The 17377-nt window shown below is 44.2% G+C and overlaps 1 protein-coding gene across 1 annotated transcript in view; it reads left to right on the forward strand.

Moving 5' to 3' along the window:
• Positions 1-8450: 8450 nt before the first annotated feature.
• The window catches only part of GM2A (GM2 ganglioside activator), a 17032-nt gene continuing 8105 nt past the window's right edge, over positions 8451-17377 (forward strand). The window contains exons 1-2 of the mRNA XM_015420936.1: positions 8451-8853; positions 16261-16410. Coding sequence (XP_015276422.1) covers positions 8734-8853; positions 16261-16410 — 270 coding nt within the window. The 5' untranslated portion in view covers positions 8451-8733. The remainder of the gene's footprint in view (positions 8854-16260; positions 16411-17377) is intronic.

Here is a 17377-nt window from a genome sequence, read left to right on the forward strand (position 1 = left end):
ACGCTCTCTACTTGGGGCTGCCTTTGTCACAGATCTGGAAGCTGCAGCTAGTGCAGAATGCTGCAGCCAGACTGCTGATGGGTCTCTCTAGGAGGGATCACATTCGGCCTGTGCTGAAAGCCCTGCAGTGGCTGCTAATAGTGTACCGGATCCACTTCAAAGTGCTGGTTCTTACCTTTAAAGCCCTGTGTGGCCAGGGTCCAGTTTACCTAAGGGACCGCCTTTCAAGCCAGGGCATTTTCGGTGGCGGCTCCTACCTGGTGGAAGGAGCTCCCGGAGGAGATCCGGGCCCTGCGGGACCTCTCTCAGTTCCACAGGGCCTGTAAGACGGAGCTCTTCCGCCAGGCTTTTGAGTAGGAGCCGCCACCACTACTGTTCCACCACCGCTATGTATGCAGCATCGCACCACTACCACCAATATGTGGTTCCATCGGGGTGCAAGGTGACCCTGGAAGGAGAAGGGATGACAGGTTACTGGAACGTTGCCATTAGACTAAGATCTACCCCATCTTGCGATAAATGGAGCACTGACACTTTGTTGTTGTATTATATTGTTTTATTGTTTTAGGCTGTTTTTATCTGTTTTAACTCTGGCACTTGTGCCTCGTTATTAGCCGCCCTGAGCCTTCGGGGAGGGCGGGATATAAATAATAATAAAAAAAATTAAAGTCCTAAGAACGCCTGTAGTTCCGATTTGGAGGACGGGACGGGCACCTCATTGATAGCACGGACCTTCTTGGGTGTAGGATGGATGCCCTGAGCATCTACGGCGAACCCCAGGAACTCTAACTGTGGCACTCCCAACAGACATTTCTCCCGCTTGACTTTCAACCCCGCTTCACTGAAACGCCTAAGCATAGTCCTGAGCCGCTCAGCGAAGGAGTCCGAATCTGGTGTGGCAATCAAAACATCATCAAAAAATGGTTGGATTCCTTTAAGGAGACAGTCCATTAGATTCTGAAAAATCCCCGGAGCCACACTAACCCCAAATTGCAACCACTTCACCTTAAAAGCCCCCCTGTGCGTGACTATGGTATGGGCTTCTGCAGTGGCCTCGTCCACCAGGAGCTGCTGGTATGCCTGGGCCAGGTCCAGTTTCCCAAAAACCCGACCCCCGCCAATGAGGCCAGTACCTCGCTGACCACTAGTACTGGATATGCATGGTCTTGCAATGCCTTGTTGAGCATGCATTTGTAATCCGCGCAGATGCGGACATCCCCATTTTGTTTAACTGGGGTGACTATTGGGGTTTCCCATTTGGCGTGCGGCACGGGCTCTAAAACCCCTTGTGCCACCAGGCGGTCCAGCTCTGCCTTGATTTTGGGCCGTAATGCGATCGGGGGGCACCTGGCTTTCATGCATATGGGTCTAATCACTGGGTCTAGGTCTAGGGAGACCAATGGGACGGTGTAGCACCCGAGTGTCCCGTCGAACACTTCCGGGAATTCATTACATACCCCGTTAAAATCCTGAGCCTGAACCTGGTTCACCCCCATCACCCCAAACCCCAGGGGCCCAAACCACGAAAGGCCCAGTAGGCTGGTGAGCCTCCCTTCCACCACCAGCAGCCCCAAAATCATCAGTACTGGACTCTTTTCAGCTAGGGCTGAAATCAGACTGAATTCAATCAAGGCAGAAATCTGACCGAATCTCTCTTCAGCATGCAGCTCTCTCAAGATTTTCTCTGCTCAGCTGATGCTAACCAATCAGATTGCTTGGAGCAGCCTGTCACTCAAGGCCCTCTGTTTCTGTGAAGAATTAACCCTTCACAGTCCTTCAGCTGTTTGTACAGTACTTCTAAGCTTCTTAAAAGTGCAGTCCGTCACAACTGGTTTTCTGCTTCTAATGTATTTTAAGAAAATTTTACTGTTGGTTTTTGTTTTTTGCAATGTGTTCCTCATAGTCCCATTGCCTGTCTGATCACGGACTTATATTTTATTTGCCAAAGCCTGTGCTCCCTTTTATTTACCTCACTCTGACTAGCCTTCCACTACTTAAAGAAATCCTTACTTTTTACTGTTTCCATTACTTTGTTCATTAACCATACAGGCCTTTTTAAATCCAATTGTACCTTTCCTAACCTATGGTATACATTTTATCTGAGCTTCTAGGATTGCAGTTTTAAATAGTCTCCAAGCTTCCTGAAGGGATTTGATCCTCCTTACCTTTCCTTTCAGTTTCTTATTCACAAGCCCCATCATTTGAGAGAAGTTACCTCTTCTAAAGTTAAATGTCATTGCGTTGGTATTTTTTGGCAGCTCCCTATTTACACAAATGTTTTATTTATTCATTCATTAAATTAGATTTTTAGGCCACCCTTCCCTGCAAGCAGGGTTTTATTAGCCACAAGGTATAGATAGGAACTCACAGTCTTGGGGCATGGGGGGGGCAACAGTGGGAAGGCTTCTAGTGTCCTGGTCCCACTGCTGGACCTGATGGCACCTGGTATCTTTGGCCACTGTGTGACAGAATGTTGGACTAGATGGGCGTACCCTCTCCGACATCCAGAGCCACTCCACCTCCTACAATTCCCTCCATATTCTTCTGATATAATTTATATCCAGGAATCACTGTATCCCACTGATATCCTCATCCCACCAAATTTCTGAAATGCTCACAATGTCTATGACACTAAGCATTCCAGCTCCCCCATTTTACCTCGGACACTTTTAGCATTTGCATATAAACATCTATAATTCCCCAGACATGTTAGGCCTGCAGCCTTCCTCCTGTGGCCTCTAGACCTTGTCAGGCAGTCAATATTGTTTGTCACCCTCTTAGTGGCCAGTCCTAATCCATTTCCCTCTAGAACAGTAACAACTATCCCTTCTTTTCTTAGAGGAGGCACCCTGAACCAGAAACATTTCATCTCCTGTTGGCTTTCCTCCAGGATTTAATTTCAAAACTGTTCTGCCACTTTATTGATTTTAAGCGCCAGCAGCCCGGTTCCTTCTTGGGACAAGTGAAGGCCATCTATTTTGTACAGGCCCTGCCTGTTCCAAAAAGCATCTCAGTGCCTAACAAACTTAAACCCTTACCCCACCCCCCACACCATTGTCTCATCCACACACACTTGAGACTCAGAAGTGCTGCCTGTCCCACGTGCAGGGCCTATGCCCCAGCCTTACTCTGCTGGGCTTCAGCAGCCCTCCTCAGCCTAGACAGTGCAACCAAAGTAGGAGCTGCAGTGTGATAGGACCATTTCCGCTGAGTGAGGACATGCCACAGCCCACAGAAGATGAGTTACAGCACGTGGCATTGCCTAGAATCACTGGCTAGGCTGCAGTCCAGTGTAGCTACCTGGCCAGGTGAGGAAGAGCTGAAGCTGCCAGAGATGACTGGAAGCAGTGTAGCCAAAGCTGGAGCCACAGCAGCTGCCTTCACAATGGCATCACCCCCAGGCCCACTGCTGCCACACTACTGAGAGCTTGCTTTTGATAGCAATCTCAGTCACATGGAGAAGGCTGTGCATGTCTGTTTGTATGCACAGAGGGGTTCACTACAGATATTTCTTGGAGGGGTCAGCAGGTGTAATCCAGCTCCTAACTATGCATGAACAGTGTACATGATTTTGATTGTGTGAACAGGGCTAAAAAGGAACTATCAGCAGAAAGGGCTGCATACTCTTAAGGGGTGTGGTAGTGAATTTCCAGCACACCTTGCAGTTCCTCAAGGTGATTTCCTTATTTCCTTATGGCAATCATTGGAAGGGGAAACCAAACACAGTCCCTCAGCAGGTGCATGTGTGCTGTTGAAGAAGAGTTCAGAGAGTTAAGGGCTAAATTTCAAATAAACCAATTACTATGAAGTTGTTTTTTTTTTGTAGACTTCCACTTGTTAGAAATAGATGACGTTACATACCCCCTGAAGAACTGGGTTGACAGCTTGGGGTGCTCCTTGATCTACGGCTTCTGCTTGATTTAGGCTTCTGTGGTAGCAAAGTGTGCCTTTTTACAGTACTAGGTGTGCCCCCTACAAGCTTTCTTGAGTAAGAAAGTTCTCAGCTTCGTGATACATGCCATGATAATTTCTTGTTTGGATTACTGTAATGTGGTTGCTTGGGGGAACCTGTGAAGAGTGTTTGGAAATTGCAGTTGGCTAAGAATGCAGTGGCCCAATTCCTTTACTGTAGGATGACTCCAACTTTTTTTTAAAATGGAAGCTACTTCTGAATAATGAAAAATATTCTGAGCTATTCCCCCCTCCCCCAACATGTTATCAAGTTTTGTTGTGTCGAAGAAACCAAAATTGGACTAGGAAGAATGCCAGGAAGGGAGAGAGATCAGATAAGAAGCATACAGAAAAATCCTATGAAATAAAAGCTTCTTAAAAGTCTGGAGCAGATATTTATGTGATCTGGATATGGTATTCTACAACTTCTGTTACTAATACTGACATACAAACCGAATATCGCATAGCTTGTAGTGTGGCTTGCTCAGGGGATGAACTTAAAATTGAAAATTATATAGTTTGCATAATTTCAGTTTCTCGTGTGTGTGTATGTGTGTGGGTTTTTTTTTTGGCAAAAAAGCACATAGATAAATGTGGCAGAATTATAAGCGAGATGGTGCAGTTATGTACTGTGGCCTGAATTAGTTTAGAAGAAGAAGAAGAAATTGGATTTATACCCCGCCCTTCACTTGGAGTCTCAAAGCGGCTTACAAACTCCTTTCCCTTCCCCTCCCCTCCCCACAACAGACACCCTGTGAGGTGGGTGGGGCTGAGAGAACTCTGACACAAACTGCTCTTTCAGGAACAGCTGTGCCAGAGCTTGTGACTGACCCAAGGTCACATCAGCAGTTGTTAAGTGGAGAAGTGGGGAATCAAACCCGATTCTCCCAGATTTAGAGTCTGCAAACTTAACCACTACAGCAAACTGGCTTTAGGCATCTCTGTTTGGTTCTCTCCCATAAGACTTTGGAGGAGGCTCTTTAGCATGATAATGCACCCTGCACTCTGGTCTAAAAGAACTGTTTACATTTCTGAGTTGCAGCCTCGAAGCCAAAACATCTAGATATGAGGACCTGTGGCTTCAAGCTCCTGCCTTGACAGGGAGGGTGTTTTTAACCTAGTAATACAATGATTCTGGTCAGAGCCTTCTGGTCAGAAAAGGGAGGGGTCTGGGTTTCATCAGGACCATCCGATTTCTGGATTGACAGCTAATCTGGATTCTAAAGGTATTTAACACCAGTGTTTGAGATGCTAAGGGCCCTCTGCCGACACTGTGGTTCTTGCCAAAGTGGCCAGAATGCATTCCTAAATAGATAATTTCTAAATGAATAATAAATGCACTATTTGTTTCTAAGCATCGGTTTGTCTGGTCCCTTCTGTAAAGATGAATACTGAAATTTCCTACTTGTTTGAAAATTTGTGCAGTATGATTTTCTTTCAATAAATGGTTTTAACTTTGGAACAGGTTTCTCTCTCTCTCTCTCTCTCTCTCTCTCTCTCTCTCTCTCTCAAACCATAGGGTTTCTGCCAATTTCCCCCCCCCCCCCAAGTCGAGCTGGGTGGGGATGGGATTCCTAGGAAAAGCGCCTGGACTCTTAAATCCCCCAACAATAATTACACCAGTGAAAGCTACGTGTTCTGCCACATCTGAAATAAGTGAAATGAGGGACTAAAGGTATGTTGGTGGTAAATGTATCCTGAGCAGTGTTCCCTCTAAGCTGAGTTAGTGTGAGCCAGCTCACCGTTTTTTAGCCTCCAGTTCACACATTCTTGTCTTCACTCAGGAAGGAGGGCTCCAGAGCAAACTAACTTATGCAGCAGCCAAATCGCTCACTCACAGCTTTAAGGCCCGTAGCTCACAGAGTAGAATTTTTGCGCACAAGACTCCACAGCTTAGAGGGAGCATTGATCCTGAGTGTATAAATAGGTGTTTGAACATTATCAGAAACATCAAGTTTTTAAAATAAAAATCTGGTTTGTGAACTGGAAAACCCTTCAGCTCTGTTCTGGAGCTAGCTCTGTTCTGGAGCTAGCTCTGTTCTGGAGCTAGGATGCCCTAGTAATCAAAGACAAAGGCTAGTCAGCTTGACTCTGTTAGTCAAATAATTGTAGCATTTTTAATAGGATTCCTAATAACTTTGAAAGGATGGGAGATAATGATAAAAGAAGGGTGGTGGCACTTAAAGGTGTTTGCTGAGAAGCTGGCTGAGTCATTGAAAGGGTGTGGTATAATTTAGTAACTCTTGAAGTCAGGGCTTTTCCAAATACAGTCATTTTCTCAGGGAGAGAATCACAGAACCACCCAAGTGACTCCCTGGGAAATGCTCTGCTTACTGATAAGACTACTAACTATGATTTTTACTGACACAAGTGTGATTATCAGATAGTTATAGATGAACACAATGTAAGGCTGGAGAGCTTATATGCTCTTTTAAGAAGGTTCAGAGTCAAGAACATACTTTTATTCCCTTATTACAAAACAATTGCTTCATTTCATATTCATCTGATACTGGCAACATTGCCCAGCTTGGTTTTCCAGAGATTTCTACAATGAACATGAGATTTCTGTAATGAATGTCAATAAATCAAAAGTAAGTTTGCAGGTTACAGATACACACTTGAACAGCATACTCAAGATTGCTACAGCACAGAAATTTTGATGCAATAGTTCAGAGCAAGACGTGTCAGTTATCAGAGACTGTTAAATAGACAAAATATTGCAAGAATGCTAGTGTTTTAAGCATGTTTTATTTAACGTTTTTTCAAAAAATCTTTCATTGTGTTTGTCTATGTCCTTTATAAAGTTTATTTCTCCTCTAGCTGGCATTACATTTTATGACACACATGGCCTGGCCCAACAAGGTCTCACTTATGTGAGATCCGACCCTCATAACAAATGAGTTCAACACCTCTGAGTTAAAGGATCTCAGTAAGAGTGAAGCTGCTGGGCCAAAGCTGAAAGGACGCTCAGTTGTGGATGTGTCTGATGGTGAAAGGAAAGTCCGATGCTGCAAAGAACAATAGAAGAAGAAGAGATTGGATTTATACCCCGCCCTTCACTTGGAGTCTCAGAGTGGCTTACAAACTCCTTTCCCTTCCCCTCCCCACAACAGACACCCTGTGAGGTGGGTGGGGCTGAGAGAGCTCTGGCAGAAACTGCTCTTTTTCAAGGACAGCTGTGCCAGAGCTTGTGACTGACCCAAGGTCACATCAGCAGGTGCAAGTGGAGGAGTGGGGAATCAAACCCGGTTCTCTCAGATTAGAGTCCGCACACTTAACCACTACACCAAACTGGCTCTCCACTACACCACTACACCAAACTGCATAAGAACCTGGAATCAAGGTAAGCTTGACGTGGTCAAAAATGAGAAATTGAGCAAACTTCAGAGGACGGCGGAAGACAGGAAGGCCTGGCGTGACCTGGTCCATGGGGTCGCGAAGAGTCGGACTCGACTGTGCGACTGAACAACAAAAAAACCAGGGGAGATCTAAGACTCAAAGCTAGGTAGTCCTGAATTAGTTGCCACCGATGGTTCCCTGAGAATGTCTGGGGCAAGTGATGCTCTGTATTCTTGGTGCTGGGGGGGGGGCAACAGTGGGAGGGCTTCTAGTGTCCTGGCCCCACTGGTGGAACTCCTGATGGCACCTGGTATTTTTGGCCACTGTGTGAAAGAGCGTTGGACTGGATGGGCCATTGGCCTGATCCAACCTTGGCTTCTCTTATGTTCTTATATCTTAAAAAGAGAGGGAAGTGTTTTTCTAGGGGACATCCTCTGTGACGAAGGAGCCCAATGGTCTCCACATCAAAACATATTAAAAAAAATTAACGAAGTAAGTCTGCAGCATAATGGGTTTTGATAATTTACAATATATTCGTACACGATATAATTGCAACGTGTGCCTTACCTTCTGCACAAGTACCAATAAAGCTCAAATGTCGTTGTTGGAAGCCTTTAAATCGCGTTGTAAAATATACTTCTAACACAAACAAAAATTGAAACAGGGTTCACCTCAGAATCACCAACAAAATTTAATTCTGGGTATAAGCTTTCGTGTCCGTGCACAGTTCTTCAATGTAAGCATGTTCACTGGAACTTACACCCAGAATTAAACTTTATTGGTCTTAAAGGTGCCACTAGACTCAAACTTTGCTCCATTGCTTCAGAACATCACGGCGACCCACCTGACCTGAATCTATAATCCTATAAAGTAATGAACAAGATAAGTGCCGTTTGGAACACGAGGCAACTGCTCTGATTCTACAACAACCTTACTCGTCTGATCATCGGGGACTCCGTCGTCTTGGAACGCGGGCTCACCATCACGTCAGGAACGAATCCGCAATCAACGGCAGTCGAGGGGGTTTGAAGCGGCCTGGAGAGTTGCGCCTCCCATTCCGGCAGAGGGCAGAGCCACTTCCCCTCCACCAGAACCTGCTGGGCGAAGCCCTCAATCGTTTTACGTCTATGGTCAAAGCAAAAAGAGTTGGCACTGCAACGGAGTAGAAGGAAGCGGCGTGGCTGGCGCCTCAAGGGGCGGGGACATGTCGGCGCCTGCATTGAGCAAACAACTTGACGTTCCTGCTGCATCGCTTGGTACCTCAGAGCTCTACTCTCGTGCAGCTTTCTGCAGTAAGGGTCATTTCCGTATCTCCGGCCGCCAACAGCTATAAAGGCAGCCCGAGCAGCCGGCTCTTGCTGTTGTTGGACCATCCGTTCCGCAGCTTCTTCTTCCTCCTCGTTTTTTTTCCTTCAGCCAAAACATTCCAGAGCAGCGTGAGTTATGCAAGCCGTGTTCCTCACGCTGACCCTGTGCGCTCTGCAGCTGTGTCCGTCGGTTCTCGCAGGCCCGCAGCACCAGCGGTTCGCCTTAGACAATGGCTGGCCCATCAGGTTGACCAGGGTAAGTTCCAGGTGTTCGGCCTCTCTGGTCCCGAGTGCCAGATGTCTGGGGAAGGGATGGAATTACGAGAACTCTTCCATGAGAGAGATTCGGTTGTCTGGCACATTTTTGCACAGTCCTAAATGAGCCACTTTCGGGGCAAGATAACATAATTGCTTCCTCCAAGTAGTGTCAAAATAGTTGATTTTCCTTCTGTTTAAAATGTATTTTTGCATGTAGATAGATACCGTTCCATTTCAGGCTTCTAAGGCAGTTTTCATAATCAACACTGCACTGTCAGATTACACTTAATAGCAGGGTATCAGTGAATGATTCTCAGCATTTCACAGTTAAGGATTCACCTGCTCATCAATCTCCAGTTTTGATATATTAATTTTCTTCACTATGTTTTCCTCCCGAAATAAACCCAAACAAATGGTAACCATATTTCCTCCAGAAATAAACCCAAACGAATGGTAACCATATAAACTAAGTTTGATATTCTTGTTTGGTCCTTGAATCTCTTAAAACCTCTTCATTATGTTGTGTGCTAATGTACTGCTCACCCTTTGTGTATGTGCTGGTAACTTCAATTTCATTGTATCTGAAGAAGTGTGCATGCACATGAAAGCATATACCTTAAATAAAACTTTGGCCCTGGTCACACAGGCCGGATATCGTGGGGGGGAGGCGTGGCTAATTGCCCCGGCGCAGTTTGATGCGCGATTACGCGATCAGATGCGCCGGCGGCACACCACGGGTCCTTCCCTCAGCGCCGGCAGGTAAACGAGGGACCAGAGGGGAATGCCGTGCGGCAGCCCGTGGCAAACGTTTACTAGTACCTTGGAGGTACTAGTTTTTTAACTCACATTGTCGGCGGTAAGCCACGGGTGCGCTCCACTTCCCAGATGTTGGGGTGTGATTGCGCCCGGATAATCTGCCCACCATCCATGCCTCTCCCATGGCAACTTCGCCGTGTGACAGGGGCCTATGTTGGTCTTACTATGTTGGCCACTGGACTCAACCTTTGTTCTGCTGCTTCAGGCCAACACTACGTGAACCCTTTTTGTGTAATTGATCATAACATAGTCGTCTCTGCTACAAATCAATTTGGTATAATTACAGAAAATCCAAAGTGCAGTACTAAGGTAGAGTGGCTGGTATTGTACTAAATGTATTTACTTTAAAGGAAGAGGACCCTGAATGTAAGATGACCCCCCCCAACAATATACACAATTTTTAATTATTGGATTGTCATTGATATAACTGGAATTTGTATGCAGATTTTAAATGGTCCCCCTCTTTTTTATGGTATACCTAGAAAAAAACAGCTAGTCTTGCATTTGAGTAAATACAGTCATAGCTTATCTGAAGTGGTAAAGCTTTTAGTTCAGAGGCCCAATGTGTATTGCAAAACAGCACAGGTCAGTTTTTGTTAGTTACTGAAAAACTCCTACAATTACTTTTTCCCATAAGGAGTTCTAACTGTGCAGAGGGCTCTTGGCAGCATTCTTCCCTCAGACAAGAATCTCTGCATGTGTAGAATAAAATATTACAGTTAGCTTTAATCATTAATGAAAAATAATATTTCTGTGGGTTGTGGGTTGTCTCTGCTATTAAGCAGATTTTCCTGCTGGAAGTTAGTAAGACTAGTGGTGTAATTATAGTATAGTAAAATGAATAGATATGTAGACTAGAGTTAATTAAGGACTGTGCAGACCTGCAGAAAGAAAGTGTTCCAGTGTTGTATGGGACACATAGGATTGTAATCTGGTTGACATACAGTAGATCATTCAGCTGTTTGTTTGTATTGGAAGAATTTCAGTAATGCATTTTGGATGGCTATGAAGAAGCTTCTTGCCAAGTCTTCCCATGGCAGTCTCCAAAATCAGTTTGACCCAGGTTGAAATGACAAAAGAGGGGCTGTTTTATGAACATGCTCTTATAATAACGTACTTTGTGAAGTCCAAAGAGTGAGTTTGTTTAGCCTGAGAGAGAGAGACTTGGAGATAATGGGGATTTGAACTGGAATTTCTGCAAGTCCAAAACTGTTTTCAGGCATAAGACAATACTGGTTTTATTTTAATTGCAGTGAGTTTGTGAAATCAGGGTTCAGCATGTAGATGATACTGAAATCCTGATTTTCTTCAATAAACGCCTTTGTTCTGCCTAGGCATCCCTGTGCATGAAAACAGTGCCAGGGAACAAACTATGGTTAAGCTAGGATTCCTGTGTCATGCAAAGCCATAATTAAGACTAATTGTGGTATATAAACTGAATTCCTATCATCCTGTTTTGATGGATCCTAACTCATCATCAAACAAGATGTGCTGATAATCATAGGTGACTGGAACACAAAAGTAGGAAACAAAGCAGAATCAAATATCGTTGGAAAAATTGGGCTTGGAGCATGGAATGAAGCAGGAGAGTGACTTATAGAGTTTAAAGACCATGTAAAAACAGATTTGCATTACTAAATTCAAGTGAACACCAAGAAGACAAAAGTAACAACTACTGGAGAATTACACAATGTTAAGGTTGATTATGAAGAAACGTAAATTGTTCAAGATTTGAAATTGTTCAAGATTTTCTATTCCTTGGCTCCATCATCAACCAAAAGGGAGAAATCAGAAGAAGATTGAAACTGGGGAGGGCAGCCATTGGGGAGGTAGAAACCTTAAGTGAAAGTATGTGTCACTGATGACCAGCTTTAAGTTAATTCATGCTATAGTATTCCCTATTATTCCCTATTACTATTCCCTATTCCCTGTTACCAGGTATGGGAGTGTACAGTGAAGAAAGCTGATAGGAAGAACGTCAGTTCCTTTGAAATGTGATCCTTTAATGACTAATAGATTTGATACTTGTGCTAGTTGCAAAATTAAGTTGGTTTATGGTGGGACAGTGAAGTTGGACAGCCGATGTAGCATTATGAGTGTTAGAGTGGAACCAATGGTGAGATTAAAAAATACTAAAAAAAACTACAAGCCGCTCTGAGACTCTTTCGGGTAGTGAAGGGTGGGGGTATAAATCCAATCTCCTCCTCCTCCTTGTAAAAAAGCTTCTTCATGAAGGAAGGTGAAAAGAGAGAGTGGTGGGAAGAAATGGACCTTGGACTTTCTGTTCTTCCCACGACTGTGTTTCTCCGCCCTCTTTGCATGCAGAAAGCAAGATAACCAGAAATTGAACCTTTGGAAATTAATATCTTCTGTACCATGCCTAGAAGGCATATGGATTGGTTTGAGAGAAATCTTGCGTGAACTCGGTCAACTACATAATACCCAACTGCTTTTTCTCTTAGATTATATCTGAAAACCCAGAGTCTTTGCACTGGACTATCAGGGCTATTTTTGTGACACTTGAAAGTTCCTGGCCACAGCACTCATTGATACCTAGGGGTAATAAAAACATGTTTCATGTTTAGGTCCTGCCAAACAGGCCTAGCTTTTGAAAAAGGTACGCAAGCTCAATTCCACACACAGGATGTCTTACAACATTCTTCAGTATTTCTTATACATGTCAATACTGAAACCTTGTATGGAGCCCTGCTGGCTTGCCTAAGACTCAGACTGTTGGCACTGGGGGATTTCCTGTGCTACAGGCCACTAAGTTATACTCTATTGTGGTATTTAATTCTTCAGTTGGAATCTGTATTTAGTCCTTTCTTACATTCTCCTAAATGTTAGCTTTCTGAATGTTCATCTGATCTCCAGTGTACCTGCCAGAAAGGATGCTTATTGCCAAAAAGGGCCAGGGAGTCTTTGCATTTTTTTCTGGTTTGTATAGACACTTGCAGTTCAAGCTGAAATAGTTACCCCCCTTTTAAGTCCATTGAAGGCAGTTGTTAGTTATGCTACTAACGTGTGATAAATGGCTTAATGGCTAAATATTAGATGCCTGATACTCAAGAATAAGTGCCTTTCTTATGTATGGTATCAAACTTCACTATCTTTGGAATTTAGCAATGTGATTACTAGAGAATGGGATATGCAGAGGTCCATAAAGTGCCTTAGGAGTGGCACTATATTTATACACCCCCACACCAGCATGCAGAGGCCTGGAGAACTTTGTTATGCAACTGATTGTAGATTGTAGTTCTGAGCTTTTAGGTCAAAAGAGGTTCTTGGTAATGTGCAAGTAGTTCCTCTGACCTGGCAGAGATTTCACTAGTAGCTAAGGGAAACTGCCCTGCCTAACCAGTCTTTCACAGGTTTGTAACAGATGTCAAAAAACTTCCTGTGTAAGAATTATAGGGCAACCTACATGCAGATGTACGCCAGCTACTATATCGGAAGTGCTTTCTGCATAGCAATCTTGTGACACCTGAGGTGGCCTTAAATATGCCATGAGGGGGACACAAATTAATGTGCTTAGCGCAGTTGTGGACAAAACCTTTGGAAGTGGTGGGAAACAGTGAGACTCCAAGGAGCACCATGGGAATGTATCTCAAAGGGAAGAGCCCTAGCAAAATTCCATCTTCCCTTTCCTGTCTGTATTTTTCTTTTCCATCTGCTCACCGCTGTTTCTGTTTCTTGGGCCTTGTGTGAGATTTTGCCTGAGACCCAGCTCCTAGTTGATCACACAGTCCTCCTTTGAAAGGGCTTGGGAATTAGTTGCATTTGATTGTTGAACTAGGAAAGCATTTAAGTATGACCTGAAGGGAAACTGAGACCTAGTTCTCACTGAAGTGGTAACTCTGCATCTGCATTTGTGTGTTGCTGTTCATTCAGGTAAAGAAAATCCCTACACATAGAAAACTAGCAGTGGGAAGAACTCCCTGACATCAGGTTTTCTAGGTGTAACTTTTTTTTTTGTACAAAGGAGCATTAAAGCATTTGAGCCCAGGAATCATGTAAAGTGGTGAAATGCAGATATAGGTTTAACATGGAAGTGTGAACTAGCCCTCAAAAACAAATGCGTCAAATGTATTTGATGTATTATAGCCTGTGTGTGCCATAGATCCTACCAGCCCCCACTATTTCCTCAGGTCCTTACTTTTCCTTTTGGAGTTTGCCATCATCTACCATGTATCTCTTCTTTTAGTATATCTGACTCTCAGCCAGGTCTGTCTGCTCAGCACTCCTGCCTCTCTGCCCACCCTTCTATTACCGGGATGCAGTCTCCTTATCTTAGGCTGTGTGACGTTTTCCCATAGTTACAATTCTATCTCCTCAGCTGTCTCTCTTCAGACCTCTCCCCCTTTGTCCAGCTTTCCAGATGCTACCACTATCCCTATTTTTGTCCTTGAGGTGCTTTTAGGTATGCATTTTTTTTTGGGGGGGGAATTAGGGGGTCAAAACTTTCCTTCCACTGCCTTCCACAGCTACCTGTAATAAACAGTGCTGAATGTGTTTGATTGCTGTCCTGCTATAATTAAAACCAGATCTGCTGTTAAGCCTATTATTTCTGTTAAATAATCTTAATATTTTAAACATGTAAATCACCAGAGGGTAAGAAGCAGGATATAAATTATTTACAATAACTGAAGCCCAGTTAGCTTCAGAAATACCATCAAAACGATCCTCAGAGGTTTCATAGATTAAAAAGAATAGGAGGTTTTTATACCCTGCTTTTCTCCACTTTAAGGAGTCTCAAAGCCACTTATGATTGTCTTCCCTTAGTCTGCCCCTCAACAGGCACTTTGTTAGATGGTGCTGAGAGAGATCTGAGAGAACTTTGACTGGCCCAAGGTCACCCAGCAGGCTTCATGTGGAGCAGTAGGAAATCAAACCTGGTTCTCCAGATTAGAGTCTGCCACTGGCTCTTAAAAAGTCTAAGCTATCAATGTAAATCACAAAACTGAATTAAAGGCATCTGATTTCCTTATTGACAGTACTTATCAGTAACAAAAGCCCTTTCCAAGGTGACTGTTTTTCACCTTTTTCTAAACATTCAGTAAAAGGTCACTGCTTATTTACACTTCTGTTAAATTGCCAACACACCATTCCTCCTTGCCTGATTCTACCCTCCATTTCATCCTTAGAATGCCCTATGGGGTACAGGGGCTGGCCCAGGGGCCTCCAGTACATTCTTGGAAGAGCAGGGATTTGAACCCAGGACTCCCCAGTCCTAATACAACATCTGTTCCAGATGTTTGTGAAAAATGAGGTACTGTGGGGTCAAAAAGGACACAGCACGCAGAGAAGAGCCTTCAGCAGTATGTCATGGGGCAGGACCCTCCAGCAGTAATCTTTGGTATGAGAAGGGAAAGTACAGAAGAAGTACAAAAGAATGTGTCCCTGTTTTCATCTGTGAATTGTTGGAGGGCATTCACTGTGTTCAGACACTTGACTTCCAGCGTGCTGCCTTCTCAATCTCCTTCGTCTAGCCAGGGGCTGCCATTTTTATACTGATCCTCATTCTGACAAGGGGATGCGTTACACAAAAAAGATTAAAGTGATACATTTCAGTGTATTTGGCTGTTTCTAACAGAACAGAAGCAGTTCGGTTTTTTAAAAGATATGCTAACATTACTCCAGTTTACCTGCCTTTGGCCTCTTTAGTGTCTACATCCCTGTGCATCATCCCACTGAATGTTCCAGTCTTTGGTCTTCCTCGAGTTGCTGCGGGGTGTGTGTGTGTGTGACTAGGGGAACAAATTCTAGGGGTCTTGACCCCCTGGGGGAGGTGTCTATGAATTGGGCAGGTAGTGTGATTTGTGTCTATATGACAGTGTTTTCATGGTATGAGGCATGGAGCCCAAAGGGCATCTTTATCTAAGGGACCTTTGGTGACTCTTTGCAAGTCCTGGTGTTCCTGCTTTGAACCTGACAAGCTTCGTATACCTGCTTAATTCTAGTTGTCATGATGCTTTGATTTAGTTCACAAAAGGTAGTGTGCTACTGCTGCTCCATAATATCTAAGCTCATTGAGACAAGCTAAACTGAAGATCTATTGTGGAGCAGTTATTTGGGAGTTCGCTTACCTGAAGTGGTACTCATCTACTTCTCTGTACCAGGGGTGTCCTTTTAAAAAATCCTCAAAATATTTACTTGTTATATGAAATGGCTATTTTCCTCAGGGGATCATTGATGTTATAGTATCATCCTGATTCTTTATGAAGTAGCATAGACAAAGAAAAACATTTGCCCCAAGAAGTTACCTGCTTACTGTGGAGAGAGGAAATGTCATGCTTTCTGTGCTGGGAGCAATTTCAGACAGAATCATAAGATTCACAGGATATTGCTTGGAATTGGTCCCCTATTCCTTAATCTAATTGCACTAGAATGAAGACTGACAGACCTTTGTCTTGAATGAAAACCCACAGACCTTTGTCTTCACATCTTCTACAGTCTCTTCTGTATCTGTTGAACATCATGTCAAGAGCAAAACTGGGTTCTTGGTCTCCTAGTTGTTCCTAGCTCAGCATGCTTCTACTGACAAATGTAATGCAGTCCTTGTAATGCTTTGCTTCTCTGAATCCACCAGGTACGCAACTTTTCATGGCAGAATTGTGCTCCTTCGGCCCCTGCACGGTTCAAGAGCCTGAGTATAATTCCAGACCCGATTTGCATTCCAGGAGATGTAACAGTCATGGCTGCAGGCACCACTACGGTGGCTATGGTATCGCCCATGAAGGTATGTGACAAATCAGGGAGCCAAGCAAAGCCGAAGTGGCTTCCTTATTTCCAGGTTTAGTAAGTGGGTGAACAAAACATACTGGGTGTGTTTAGTGCTCCTAGAATCGCTAACCGCATTTGACTAATGGTTCTAGCCAGCCAAGTCATGCAGGCATTATCATGCTGTATGACACTTTGATTGGTCACTGATGTTGAATGGGGCACGGACATAGCTTTTGGGGTCTTCATTCCTAGATGTTGTATGAATGAAGAATAGGAGGGCATGACTCTGGAGAGCAACTGAAAATGCAGAGACCCATTTAGAACCCTTGGCAGTAGCTTAGAAGTCATAAGGAAAGTGTGGACATATTGGTAGATAGGCACCCATGTGTTTTTTCTTTTTTTCTTCTGTCCTGCCATGGAATGGTTAGTCCGAAGCAGCTATGTGGAATATGCAGTGGTACTGAGCATCTGGTTGTTGCCATCTTTTTAGTGGATGGGCCATAAGCGCCTGCCGAGGTTGCCTGTTTGACTTCGGCTGTCAAGTATATAACCAGAATCTCCTAGGTAAAAGAAATGGTAAAAAAAAGCATAGTTGTGATTAGTTGCTATGCTTTGTAATATCCACATCAGCACTACAAAGATTGGTGTGTCATCCTTTGTTTTAAAAAAGAGATATTTGAGCCTTTGTCTTGCATATCTAATACAGGGCTACAGGGCTTTCTGGATGATGCTTCTATCCTAGATCCTTTCCAGTCCGGTTACCGCCCGGGACATGGGACGGAGACAGTGCTGGTCGCTCTTGCTGACGACCTCAGAAGGCATCTGGACCGAGGCGGTGTGGTAGCACTGTTGTTGTTAGATCTGTCGGCTGCGTTCGACATGGTCGACCACCAGTTGCTGACCTGCCGCCTTGCCAACGTGGGGATTCAGGGGCTTGCCCTTCAATGGCTTGCCTCTTTTCTCCAAGGTCAGGGACAAAGGGT

This window comes from Gekko japonicus, unplaced genomic scaffold (assembly GCF_001447785.1).
Source record: "Gekko japonicus isolate JY-2015 unplaced genomic scaffold, Gekko_japonicus_V1.1 scaffold2826, whole genome shotgun sequence".
In the NCBI taxonomy this organism is placed as follows: domain Eukaryota; kingdom Metazoa; phylum Chordata; class Lepidosauria; order Squamata; family Gekkonidae; genus Gekko; species Gekko japonicus.